Here is a 13831-nt window from a genome sequence, read left to right on the forward strand (position 1 = left end):
AGTATAGTGCTTTGTCAATGTGGAACCAGTCAGATGGCCCACAATCATCTTTTCTGGTCATCTCCATTCGTGTACCTCTGTGCTTAAAATTAATTTTATATTGAGGTTAAGATTTCAGTAATAAAGTTATGCCTGACATCCAAATAATTGTATAAGTGTAATAGGATTTATTTTAGTGGTACAATGTGTGAGCTGTAAAATGAATTTTAAAAAAAAATCTGCCAGCCGGGAAATCTGGAATTAATCAAAACAACACTAACTCTGTGAATGGATGTTTCCCACTATACTCACAATCCTCTTCCGTTATACTTAGGGCTGGTGTTGGCGCTCCATTAATTGGTGAACTTGATGGCGAGTATCGCCACGACAGCCGGAAAAATATTCTTGAGTGGTGCCTGCCCGTCATCGACGCCAAAAACAAATCTGGCAGCCTGGAGTTCAGTATAGCTGGACAACCCAATGATTTCTTCCCAATCAACGTGTCCTTTGTGTCCAAAAAGAACTACTGCAATATACAGGTACAATCTCCCATTAATAAAACGCCTCGCCAATCTGGTCAGGTTTCTTAAGGTGTATCTTGTGTGTACAGGACTTTTATTGCATCGCCTTTGTGCTGAAGGAGTGTTTTTAGAGGTGCGATTGGCTGATGTAAGCGTTAGGTTTAGTGGGGAAGCTGTTTGCCCCTTCAAAAGATGCTTGGTGGAAGTGGGGCAGTTTTCCCAATCCCAAAAGGTACAAGTTTTCGTGAAATTGTGGAAGGGTTAAAGTGAACACGAGGCTAATTCATTAAATGACTTCCCAGCAGTGAACTTAAAACCAAATATTTGATGTAACTGCTTGTGAGTTTAAGGCATTAATGCCCGATTCTGGACTCCCACGGATACAAATTACTTGAATTCTCTCCCAAAAAAATGAATCAGCTGGAGAGGATTAAAATCAGCTACTGTTCTCACTCGGGGACACTATCCAGTGACCCCTTCACACATGTGGACAGGTTCAGATTCAACCCGTGATCCCCCTTGCCACCTAAAAAAAAAAGAGTGCATTGACATTCTCTGCCTAGGCTCGCACGTGAAAACCAGCCACAGGAGTGAACTACTAAAGGGCAGCTCGTGCCTGTGCAACTGTTCACTGTCGAGGAGTCTGCTTTTCGGAGAGAAGTGGGGGGAGAAAATGGGAAAAATAAAAAAAAAACATTTTTGCCTTCACAGGTGGGCGGTATCAGTCATGTCGACAGCAGCAGTCCCGTGAGGTTCTCTCTGGAAACCATGTTTTTGGTCGACAAATACGAAATACTGTAAAGAAAGGCACCAGAAATACTCAGAAAACAAAAGAAAAGATGTCGCTGAGCTGCATACAAGAACGAAGACCATAAACTTAAAAAAAAAAATCGCACAGTGTTTGTGTATGTGAAAAAGATTTAGACTGCCTAGACATCAACGTGGTTTATTATCGGTCGTCCAAACCTGCCGAATATTCTCAGATCTGAAAAAGGAGTTTGATATTAATATTTTAATTAACCAACAAGTAAACACTTGTCTTTGTTTTGAAAGTGGGGGGGGGGGGAGGGGGATGACATTTGGTAGCACCTACAGTGTCGTGTATGTCAACCACAGCACCTGTTATTCCCTGTCGTATCGCCTTGTTGGCTGTAATTATCATTTTAGTCCTTTTTGTTGAGTTAGTTTTCCAACGTGAAGTGACAATTTTTTTTCTTTCTTTTCATTTTCTCTTTGATTTGGATGAAAGATGATCGAAGCAGAAATTTTGTAACCCTGTAAAATGTATAAGAGGGAATATGACAACATTCCAGTGTAAAAAGATTTAAAGGAAAAAAAAAGTGTAATCTTTAAAATGATTAAAAGTATATTGTAAAATCGAAAAGATAATGTTGCTTTGCTTCCCCTCCTGTCCGTAAGGGTGGTTGTAGTGCTGGTCATGCCCACACATGTGGAGTTACAACATCTTGGTGAGCAAAAACATGAGCAGGTGATGCCAATCACAGGTCGGGTGCCTCTGCGAACTGGGGCAGGGGGATTGGATGTTGGAGATTGACTGTCTGGTTTGTCTGTCGAAAATCCAAATGTCACATTTTCTAGATTAAAAATCCAACAATTTTGAACCATAAACGTCATTAAAATTAACAGGAAGGCATCATTTTTAATGTAAACATTCAGCATTTTCCGGGGGGAAATATCCCGAACCCTCACAGAAATTCACCACTAATTTCCTGCCTTCAACATTTAAATGGGTCTTTCCCCCCTCAGGCTCTCGTACTTGTGTTGAATTTCCTCCAATACAAGTGAAGGGCTGTTCTGATGAAAGGTCATCGATCTGAAACGTTAACTCTGTTTCTCTCTCCACAGATGCTGCCTGATGATCTGAGTATTTCCAGCATTTTCTGTTTTTATTGTTAGGTTAGGGAGAGACTACTGGAATGGAATTGACTTTTTGCAAATAAAACCTATTCATTCTTTTGCTCAGCAGCTGAGTACTGCTGTCTCTTCTCACACCATTCAAATTCAGGATTTTTGAGGCGAGCAAGCCTGAATCTTTGAGTTTCACGCATAGGAACAGCACTGGGCCGTTCAGCCCCTCGAGCCTGTTCCACCATTCAGTGAGATCATGGCTGATCTGTATCCTAACTCCATTTACCCGCCTTGGCTCCATATCCCTTAATACCCTTGGCTAGCAAAAATCTATCGATCTCAGATTTAAAATTATTATTTGAGCTAGCATCTACTGCTTTTTGCGGGAGAGAGTTCCACACTTCTACCACCCTTTGTGTGGAGAAGTGTTTCCTAACTTCTCTCTCTGAATGGCCTGGCTCTGATTTTAAGGTTATGTCCCCTTGTCCTAGACTCCCCCACCATCAGAAAAAGTTTCTCTATCTAACCCATCAATTCCTTTCAAAATCCTAAAAACCTTTTTCAAATTTCCCTTAACCATCTATGTTCCAGGGAATACAAGCCTAGTTTATGTAATCTCTCATTATCGAGTTCTGGTAACATTCTGGTGAATCTGCTCTGCACTTCTTCCCAGGACGAGATATCCTTTCCATGGTGCGGTGTCCAGAACTGTACACAATACTCCAGATGTGTTCTAACCAAGGCTTTGTATAGCTGCAGCAAAATTTCATCCCCTTTTATATTCTAACCCTCTGTTATAAAGGCTAACATTCCATTAGCCATTCCATTATTTTTTATACCTGACTACTACATTTTAGTGATTTATGTATGTGGACCCCTAAACCTCTTTGGACCTCCGCTGTTCCTAGTTTTTCACCATTTTTAAAAAAAACTTAGATTTGGTTCTTTTATGGTCCAAAATGGATGACCTCACACTTAACCTGTGTTGAAATCTGTCAGCCACAGTTTTGCCCACTCACTTTATCAATGTCTCTTTGTAATGTTATGCTCCCGTCCACACGATTTACTATGCCTCCGATCTTTGTGTCATCGGTGAACTTGGATATATGGCTCTCTATTGTGTTATCTAAGTCATTAATAAACATAGTGAATAGTTGAGGCCCCAGCATAGATCCTTGTGAGACACCACTAGTCACTTCCTTCTAATTCGAGTACATATCCATTATCCCTACTCTCTGTCTTCTACCGCCTAACCAATCTCCTAACCAGGTCAATAATTTGTCTTCAATTCCATGAGCTTTAATTTTAGCTAACCATTTCTTATCAAATACCATCTGAAACTTTATTGAATGCCTTCTGGAAGTCCATATAAACTGCATCTATGTACATTCCCCTGTCCACTACTTTAGTTCCTTCCTCAAAAAGTTCAATTAGGTTCATTAGACATGACCTACTCGTCACAAATCCAAGTCAGCTCTCTCTAATCAGCTCAAAGGTTCTCTAAGTGCTCTGTCACACTGTCCTTAATTATAAATTCCAATAACTTACCCACAACAGATGTTAGACTAACAGGTCTATAATTTCCTGGTTTCTCTCTCATAAATAATGGAGATGATACTCTCCTTACGGTATGTGAGCTGTCGTGAGTTCGATGTCCTCATAAACTGTCCTTGGGGAGGGCGCAGAGGAGATTTACCAGGGATGAGGGACTTCAGTTATCTGGAGAAGCTGGGATTGTTCTCCTCAGTGCAGAGAAGGTTAAAGGGAGATTTAAAGGGAGGCGTTCAAAATTATGAGGGGTTTTGATTAGAGTAATTTTTGATGAAAAAACTTCACTGGCAGGAGGGTCGGTAACCAGAGGACACAAATTTAAGGTAATTGGGAAAAGAACCAGAGGGGAAATTAGATGTTTTTACAGAGAGTTGTTATGATCTGGAATGCACTGCCTGAAAGGGCGGTGGAAGCAGATTCAATAATAACTTTCAAAAGGAAATTGGATAAATACTTGAAGGGGAAAAATTTGCAGGGCTTTGGGGAAAGGGCAGGGGAGTGAGACTAATTGGATAGTTCTTTCAAAGAGCTGGCACAGGCACGATGGATTGAGTGGCCTTCTGTGCTGTTTGATTTTATGATCAGAATTGGAAATAATTACAGATTAACACCTTTTTAAAAAATCTGGCGATGTGGGATGGTTGTGTTGGTGTTTTGGGCGGGGGTATGGGGGGGCAGTGGATTGGTGATTAGAGGTGGAATCCTCCGTCAGACACCATCCCATCGACGTGACCTGTGTCCTTGGTGTCCACCTGCTACTTTCTTCTCACTGGCTCAGTAAAGGAACGAAGGTATATGTGAATACCACTTCAGCCTTTTAACCATCTCCTGTTATCCATTTTAGCGCTTTACACATCATTTTACTACTTGCCTCGTGTATGTGTATTTTTCCTGCCCTTCCCTTGTGTTCGATTCCTTTTTAAATGCTGGTGATCTGTAATTTCTTCCAGTTCTGACGAAGGATCCACACCTGAAACATTAACTCACCTGTCCTCTTCACACACTGACTGATAACGCTATTTCTGTTTTTGGTCCAGTACATGACATGTTTATTAAAGCCTAATATAACAACCACTTGCATTTATTTAGCACCTTTAAAGAAAAACATCCCAAGGTGCTTCACAGGAGCGATTATCAAACAAAATTTGACGCCAAGCCACGTAGGGGCATATTAGGACAGGTGACCAAAAAGCTTGGTCAAAGAGGTAGGTTTTAAGGAGCATCTTAAAGGAGGAGAGAGGTTTAGGGAACAAATTCCAGAGCTTGGGGCCTAGGCAGCTGAAGGCATAGCTACCAATGGTGGGGTGAAGAAAATCGGTGATGCGCAAGAGGCAAGAATTGGAGGAGCGCAAAGATCTCGGAGGGTTGTCAGGTGGAGGAGGTTACAGGCATAGGGAGGGGCGAGGTATTTGATTAAAAACTCATGAGCTACTCATGAAGACTATTGTTAAAATTATACGTTTGTACAACTTTTGATTTTTGTCAGTGAAGGGATTGAACACTTAGAGGTAAGAAGGAGAGTCTGGTTGGTCATTTTCACACCGTATAATGGGATGGGTGTAATTTTTTTTAAAAGAAATGCTGAGGGATGAGTGATGGTGGCAAGGCTGCATTTATCGCCCATCCTAAGTTGCCCTGAGAAAGTGCTGGTGGGCCTTCTCCTTGAACCGCTGCAGTCTTTGCAGTGGTGGTGTTAGGGAATTCCAGGATATTGAGCCAGCGACTGTGTGGTGTGCTATTTAGCCATTCGGATCGGCTAGCGATGATGCTTTGCCCTGAGTTCGTTCTCCTGAGCTCAGGAGGACGGGAACAGACTGGGTCTGATTGCTGGTCCAGCAGCTCATATTGGAAGTGTGCATTGTGAGGATGGGATTGGATGCAACTTTGATTTCCTCCTCCATAGTCACCATCAAATGGGTCCTTGGTACCCAAAAATTTTGTTGGTGAAAATATGCATGATTTACAACAAAGTGCATTTATATAGGGCCTTTAAAGTAGTAAAACGTCCCAAGGCGCTTCACAGGAGCGTAATCAGACAAAAATTGGCACTGAGCCAAAGGAGGAGACATTAGGACAGGTGACTAAAAGCGTGGTAAGGAATCTTACAACACCAGGTTATAGTCCAACAGTTTTATTTGAAAATCACAAGCTTTCGGAGGCTTTCTCCTTCGTCAGGTGAAGTGTGGGATTCCTTGAATGTTACCGCATTTATAGTCAGAGAACAATACCTGGTGATTACAGATAATCTTTCCAACTGCCCGTTGTCAAGGCAATCAAAGTGTTTAGACAGAGAGATGTTACATACAGGACCACCGAATATACAAACGGCCAGAACAAAAGACAGAGAGAGAAACATCCGAAAGGAAGAGAAAGACAGAGAATGACCCGTTGTATCAAAAACAGATTACCTTTTTTCACTGGTGGGGTTACATGTAGCGTGACATGAACCCAAGATCCCGGTTGAGGCCGTCCTCATGGGTGGGAAACTTGGTTATCAATTTCTGCTCGACGATTTTGCGTTGTCGTGTGTCTCGAAGGCCGCCTTGGAGAACGCTTACCCGAAGATGGGTGGCTGAATGTCCTTGACTGCTGAAGTGTTCCCCGACTGGGAGGGAACGCTCCTGTCTGGTGATTGTTGCGCGGTGTCTGCATGGTCTCGCCAATGTACCATGCTCCAGGGCATCCGTTCCTGCAACGTATGAGGTAGACAACGTTGGCCGAGTCACAGGAGTATGAACCATGTATCTGGTGGGTGGTGTCCTCTCGTGTGATGGTGGTATCTGTGTCGATGATCTGGCATGTCTTGCAGAGGTTGCCGTGGCAGGGTTGTGTGATCTGAATGCATCAAAGAAACCAGATGGTGTCCTAACCCTTGATCAGAACGCAGCATGTAACAGTATCATAGTACGCCTTCATATGGATGCCCTACTGTATATCATTGTTGTCCCTTTTCTTCCCCTGCTCCACACCATGAAGAATTTATTTTGGTTAAAACACTTCAGGTGAATTTGGTCCAAATTTGCTGTGTTAATATAAGGCCACACAAAAACTAGACACAGAGAACTTCCTGTTCTGTTTTATAGACAACGTATGTTGTCTTTTTTATTCATTCCATAGTGTTCAAGTGTGTAGTTACACTGGTATCAATGCTAAGGTTCTGGCTGTGCATTGAGAAGAAAATGTAGTGACATAACTGCAGTGCCAAGTCTCCAAATCACTCCCAAGTGCAATAAAACCAAGTGGGGTGAGGTCACAACCAAGAACCTATCTCTTACCTGGCTGCAGTATAACGGCATTCCAAACTATTAGACCTAGAAACTTCCAAACTTTTCTATGAAACTTTTTTAATGTTATGATAAAGCAAACATTCCTGCCCAGACTTTCGTTCTTAAAAACTTAATGGCATGAGAGAGCAGTTCCCCGTTCTCACTGCACGTGGGTTCAGACTCAGGTTCAGCTTTCACATTAACGAGTGTTGAGATGTTGACTCCACATTGCAGTCAGTGGATGATACCCACTTTTTAGCTATGGTATAACTGCAGCCTAAGATGTCAATCTAAACAGATTTAGGCTTAGGCTGACACTCCCAGTGCAGTACTGAGGGAGTGCTGCACTGTCGGAGGTGCCATCCTTCGGATGAGACGTTAAACCAAGGTCCTGTCTGCCCTCTCAGGTGACATAAAAGATCTCAATGCCACTATTTCGATGAGGGCAGTTCTCCCCGGTGTACTGGCCAATATTTATCCCTCAACCAACATCACTAAAAATAGATTAACTGGTCATTATCACACTGCTCTTTGTGGGACCTTGTAGTGTGCAAATTGGCTGCTGCATTGCCTACATTACAACAGCGACTACACTCCAAAGGTACTTCATTGGTTTTAAAGCCCTTTGGAATGTCCTGAGATTGTGAAAGGCGCTATATAAATGCAAGATCGTTCTTTTTAGGTAACAGAGGCAATGTGTGCCAGTCCAGGCAAAACCACTGACTGCGTGTCTGCATTTATTGCTGATGGGTATCTTAAGTTTGGATTTAAAAGGCAAAGCTTGGGTAACGTTGCAGCTAGCTGAATCCTTAGGCAAGCAGAGGGTGATGTCGGATGGAGACTTGGCACAGCAGGGGCAGCTTATGGTACGTCATCCAAACCGACGGCTATCATTTCGTCTTCCCTGATGGGTTTCTTCAAAGCGAACATGTGAAGCATGTTTGTTTCCATGGTGCACAAGAACCAGCCGCTCGCCCATGCAGATTCAAACTTGGAATGTGTTCCATCAAAATACTGCTGGTAAAAAATTATGTTCTTCATGTTCTCTTCCACGTTCGTTGGAGCGCTGCCTTCCTAAATGCAACAAAAACAACTTTTGTTTAAAAAAAAAATCAATCTCTCATCATTGCCAAACAAAGCAAAATAATTAGTTCCTGTGGCTTTGCCCATGAAAGGCAATGACAATACAAAATCACCTTAGTGGATTAGTGATGCTGTGGATACAGGTAGGAGGATCTGGAGCTTATGAATTTCCATCTAGTGGTAGAAGTGTGCAACTCCATGCATAACTGCATCAGGTCATTTTATAAAGGGAAAATTCTAGGCTATATATAGTGACACCACTATTCCCGGCCTGATTGGAGATGATTGGGTAATTCCCCCGTCAATCACACCTGGAGGCCGCACTGCTGTAAGTGATTGGGATTGATTTTAGGCACATAATTTGTATTATATAACTATCCTCCACTCACTGCATTTTGCTGCAGACATAATCCTGCTTTTATCGGGAGAAGTTGCTGTAGTTTCGGTCATGAGTTCTGTTTACCTTGGTTCATAAAAACTCTTTTTAAATTGACCCAGCTGAGTAAATACACTGTTTGCTGTGAGTCCTGCCGTAAGTCTCACCCCGCCTCCAACTCATTGGCTGACACAGTGGTGTCAATAGACATTCTGAAAATTTCACATAGAGGCATGGCAGAATGGTGATTCCCAAATACAGAATGCACGCCATATATAGCAATTTTATATATTACTAGTTGATTTCCCTTGGCGCTACAGGAACTCAAACCAAGTGCAATCATCCAGGGATAATTGGACCAAGACACACCGTTGTAATTTAGTCCCCATTTTAAAGTCATACATTCTGCCTTTGTTTTATATTTTGATTATGAATTCCTGCACCCACATTGATAAGGGAAACTGCCTACATCAAACTTGTCATGCTGTAATTATATCCTCCTGCCACGGGTACGACAAGTTTACATGGGCAGATCCATTATAAATATGGACAGAGAAACTTATAAATGGGAAAAGTTGACAGGAAGTGCATGCAGATTTTTAATAGATTAAGATAAGCAAACTTCCAATACAATTAAAAATACATTAAAACTACTGACCCTTGCATTTGCATAGCACTGTATCATGTCTCTCGATATCCTTATCTAATAAAAATGTGTCTATAAAATTTCAATTGACCTAGCATCCACTGCCTTTTGGGAGAGTGAGTTCCCGATTTCCACTACCATTTGTGTGAATCTAAATACAGATCAGAAAGGCCATTCAGTCCGTCTTAACTCACCCAACGGGAAAGAGCCTACAGCCCACCAACCATAGCATCCAACTGATTCTTAAATGTTTGCCCGTTAAGTCCATTCCATGTGTTACTCAACTCATTGTGTGAGGGAGAACTTGCTCACATCAGTCCCAAATTCACCTTTTGCTGGTGTGAACCTCTCCTATTCTTGCTTCTTAGTTTGAAGTAACCCTGAATCTCCATTTTTCACACCCATTAATCTTCTTCCTGACTGGTTGAACTTCCTGTTGTGTTTCAGGAGCTGACAGCGGGACCGGGAATCGTCAGGGCTCATGGGATCTATATGGGCCAGGAAGCCATAGTTTGGAAACCTCTGCCCTCACTACTGAGGATAGTTGGGGAATGTATTTCCCCAACTCGTCCCTCCCTATCTCTGTAACGTCCTTCAGCCCTACAGCCCTCCGAGAACTCTGCGTTCCTCCAATTCTGGCATCTTGTCCATCCCCCACGTCCTTTGCCTCACCATTGGCGGCCGTGCCTTCAGCCATCTTGGCCCTAAGCTCTGGAATTCCCTCCCTAAAACTCTCTCCCTCTTCCTTTAAGACACTCCTTAAAAACAACCTCTTTGATCACCTGTCCTAGTATCTCCTCTTTTGGCTTGGTGTCAATTTTTGTCTGAGTACGTTCCTGTGAAGTGCCTCAGGACGTTTTACTATGTTAAAGGTGCTGTATAAATGCAAGTTGTTGTATTTACCTTAAACTTCACGACTTTTCTGTTTTCTTCGTCAGTGCAGTACATGTGATAGACCGATCCAGCAACTTTAATCTGGAAAACCACAGGGACACCTAGCATCCCTGGTTTCTTAAACTGCCTTCTGTAACGCACCAGATTAAAACTTGAGCAGTCATTCTCTGTTTAAAATAAATAAATAAGAGCACAACAGAAGAGATGTGACAATTATTTGGGATCACTGTAAGGTTTCAGAGCTGTATTATAATGTAGAATACTCAATTATTGTGAAATAGTTTGTCCTTCTTTAAAAGAATAAAATTGTTTTTCAACTTTCGAGGATTCCCCCCAGGCTAGCCACAGGCAAACTTGTTCCCAGACTCCCACCAATGCAGGTCTGAAGTGTGTCTGAGTGCAACTTGCAATGACTTTAAAGTTTGCTGAATCACCAGTTCATAGAATCATATGTTAATTGTATCGATGTGATTTATATCAATTAGTATTAATTGTATTCAGGTGGTGTATTTCAATTGAGAACTCTCTTGTATCCATTTATAAGAGAGCTGATCTAGGGTGTGGTGTGGGTGTAATGTGGAGCTCTGTGAATAAAGGCTTGGAAGCAACTGAAGACTAAGCTCCAGTATTCTATCCCTCACCACCTGGCCATCCAATTTATAACATCATAGAGCACAGAAGGAGGCCATTCAGCCGATCATGGCTGTGCTGGCTCTTTGAAAGGATTTATCCACTTATTCCCTCCCCCCTCCTCTTTCCCCATTGCCCTGCAAATTTTTCCTTTCCAAGTATTTATCCAGTTCCCTTTTGAAAGTTACCATTGAATCTGCTTCCTTTCAGGCAGTGCATTCCAGATCGTAACAACTTGCTGTGTAAAAAAAAGTCTCCTCATCTCCCCTCTGATTCTTTTGCCAATTATCTTAAATCTGTGCTTACCGACCCTCCTGCCAGTGGAAACGGTTTATCTTTAGTTATTCCATCAAAACCCTTCATAATTTTGGGCACCTATTAAATCCTTCCTTAACCTTCTCTGTTCTAAGGAGAACAATCCCAGCTTCTCCGGTCTCTCCACATAACTGAAGACCCTCATCCCCGGTGGCATTCTAGTAAATCTCCTCTGCACCCTCTCCAGGGCCTTGAAATCCTTCCTAAAGTGTGGTGCCCAGAATTGGACTCAATACTCCAGCTGAGGCCTAACCAGTTGTTCTGTTTGAATAGGAGCGAGAATGTAGGAGGCTGTACTTTAAATGGAAAGTACTTACATCCATTTTCTTTTGTCTCACCATTTTCCCCCTCCCCATCTCTACCTGGAGGCATTGACTCTGCAGGTACAGTTCCACATAGGGTTGCCAATCCTCCAGGATTGTCCTGGAGTCTCCAGGAATTAAAGATTAATCTCCAGGACACTGCTACGAGCAAAACCCGGGAGAAAAAAAAAATCATAGGATGCATTTTTAAAAATCTGTTTTGTTTCATTTTCTTTGAAGAGTTTTGTAACTTTTCTGATAAAAAGGAAAGTACTTTTACCGTCTAGAATAACTCTCCCATGCTGTTTCTGTTTTACTGTAACTTGAATCATGGAAAGTGTAATTTTTTTTTAACACACAGCGCTGTGGTATGTAACTAATTGGCCACAAGGTGAATCCTTGAATATTCAAAAATCCACGTGACAATGTGAGTTCTTTAAATTAGAGATTCAGTCATACTAATAGCACTGGTTGATTTCTTTTCCTTCGTGGGGAGATAGGGGAAGGAACTGGTGATGCAATTACACACCATCGATCAGACTGGACTGATAGTTTCAGAACTGATGTGAGGGATGTCCAAAACTAGGGGCCATAAACATAAGATAGTCGCTAATAAATCCAATAAGGAATTCAGGAGAAACTTCTTTACCCAGAGAGCGGTTAGAATGTGGAACTCACTATCACATGGAGTAGTTGAGGCGAATAATGTAGATGCATTTAAGGGGAAGCGAGATAAACACATGAGGGAGAAAGGAATAGAAGGATGTGCTGATAGGGTTAGATGAAGTAGGGAGGGAGGAGGCTCGTGTGGAGCATAAACGCCGGCATAGACCAGTTGGGCTGAATGGCCTGTTTCTGTGCTGTGAATTAGAATCATAGAATCAAAGAAGTTTACAACATGGAAACAGGCCCTTCAGCCCAACATGTCCATGTCGCCCAGTTTATACCACTAATCTAGTCCCAATTGCCTGCACTTGGCCCATATCCCTCTATACCCATCTTACCCATGTAACTGTCCAAATGCTTTTTAAAAGACAAAATTGTACCCGCCTCTACTACTGCCTCTGGCAGCTCGTTCCAGACACTCACCACCCTTTGAGTGAAAAAATTGCCCCTCTGGACCCTTTTGTATCTCTCCCCTCTCACCTTAAATCTATGCCCCCTTGTTATAGACTCCCCTACCTTTGGGAAAAGATTTTGACTATCTACCTTATCTATGCCCCTCATTATTTTATAGACTTCTATAAGATTCTATGTAGAAGAACAGGCCCGTAGCCAGAAAACAAGGTTGGGTTGGGGGGGTGGGGGGTCTTAAAAGTTTGAATCCTGCATTGATTAGATTTACTAGCATTAACTGAGAGTTCACCTAGACGAAAAAGCAATGCCCAGAGTATTGCTGATTCATGCAGCTCAGAAGGTCCTTGCTTCAATCCCTGGTTTTTACTCAGTTAGCCTGTACCAGCCAAGGCATCAGCGGGAGACGCTACCATTCATCTCAGCCTACCTCGGCTTGATAGTGCAGCAAAGCATCTCCCGATCACTGGGCAGTAGCCTCTAGTGGATAATGCACATGTAGAAAAGGTGAGAACAGGACTTGGCTCCACTCTGAGGGCCCAGTGAGCTGTCTCGACTCTCACCAACCAGGGTTTTAGGCTTTGGGTTTATCAGCCCACGATTTCCTGCCCCATAAAATGAATGGGTGGGAAATCACAGAATGGGAAGCTCCGGCCCTGTGAAAGTTGGGCATTTCAGTCAGATAGCAAGCGTCACCCATACCACAAGATTGCATCAGTGCAATCATAACAGGAAGGGGGAAAGGGGGCCCAACCCCCCTACCCTCAAAGAAACAACTGTAGTTGTGCAAATAATCACTCCATCATTGAATGAGCTTTGACAGACAATCAATTACAAAGCATTTAACAAATGATGTGGCAAAAGAACCAGGCAGGAGATGAGGAGAATTATTTTTACGCTGCAAATTATTACGATCTGGAATGCGCTGCCTGAAAGGGCGGTGGAAGCAGATTCAATAGTAACTTTCAAAAGGGAATTGGATAAATACTTGAAAAGGAAAAATTTTCAGGGCAATGGGGAAAGAGCAGTTTCCGCACCTTAGAAAGGATATACTGGCCTTGGAAGGAGTGCAGCGCAGATTCACCAGAATGTTACCAGGGCTCCAAGGGTTAAATTATGAGGAGAGATTTCATAAACTAGGCATGTACGCTCTGGAATATAGAAGGTTAAGGGGTGATTTGATTGCGGTTTTTAGGATCTTGAAAGGAATTGATAGGGTAGAGAGAGAGAGAGAAACTTTTTCCCCTGGTGGGAGAGTCTAGGACAAGGGGACAGAACCTTAAAATCAGAGCCAGGCCATTCAGGAGAGAAGTTAGGAAACACTT

At 42.5% G+C, this 13831-nt stretch overlaps 2 protein-coding genes across 5 annotated transcripts in view; one reads left to right on the forward strand and one right to left on the reverse strand.

Moving 5' to 3' along the window:
• Nucleotides 1-1889, forward strand: part of LOC137301395 (coatomer subunit delta) — a 29953-nt gene extending 28064 nt beyond the window's left edge. For both annotated transcript variants that reach the window (XM_067970861.1, XM_067970862.1), the window contains 2 exons: nucleotides 314-518; nucleotides 1212-1889. In XM_067970861.1, the coding sequence (XP_067826962.1) occupies nucleotides 314-518; nucleotides 1212-1301 (295 nt within the window). In that variant the 3' untranslated portion in view covers nucleotides 1302-1889. The remainder of the gene's footprint in view (nucleotides 1-313; nucleotides 519-1211) is intronic.
• Nucleotides 1890-6990: 5101 nt separating this feature from the next.
• The window catches only part of LOC137301289 (interleukin-18-like), a 66567-nt gene continuing 59726 nt past the window's right edge, over nucleotides 6991-13831 (reverse strand). For 2 of the 3 annotated variants that reach the window (XM_067970743.1, XM_067970744.1), the window contains exons 5-6: nucleotides 10195-10352; nucleotides 6991-8260 (exon numbers count right to left, since the gene is read on the reverse strand). In XM_067970743.1, coding sequence (XP_067826844.1) covers nucleotides 8048-8260; nucleotides 10195-10352 — 371 coding nt within the window. In that variant the 3' untranslated portion in view covers nucleotides 6991-8047. The remainder of the gene's footprint in view (nucleotides 8261-10194; nucleotides 10353-13831) is intronic. The other variant, XM_067970745.1, reaches the window with a different exon arrangement.

Source organism: Heptranchias perlo, chromosome 33, assembly GCF_035084215.1.
Source record: "Heptranchias perlo isolate sHepPer1 chromosome 33, sHepPer1.hap1, whole genome shotgun sequence".
NCBI lineage: Eukaryota > Metazoa > Chordata > Chondrichthyes > Hexanchiformes > Hexanchidae > Heptranchias > Heptranchias perlo.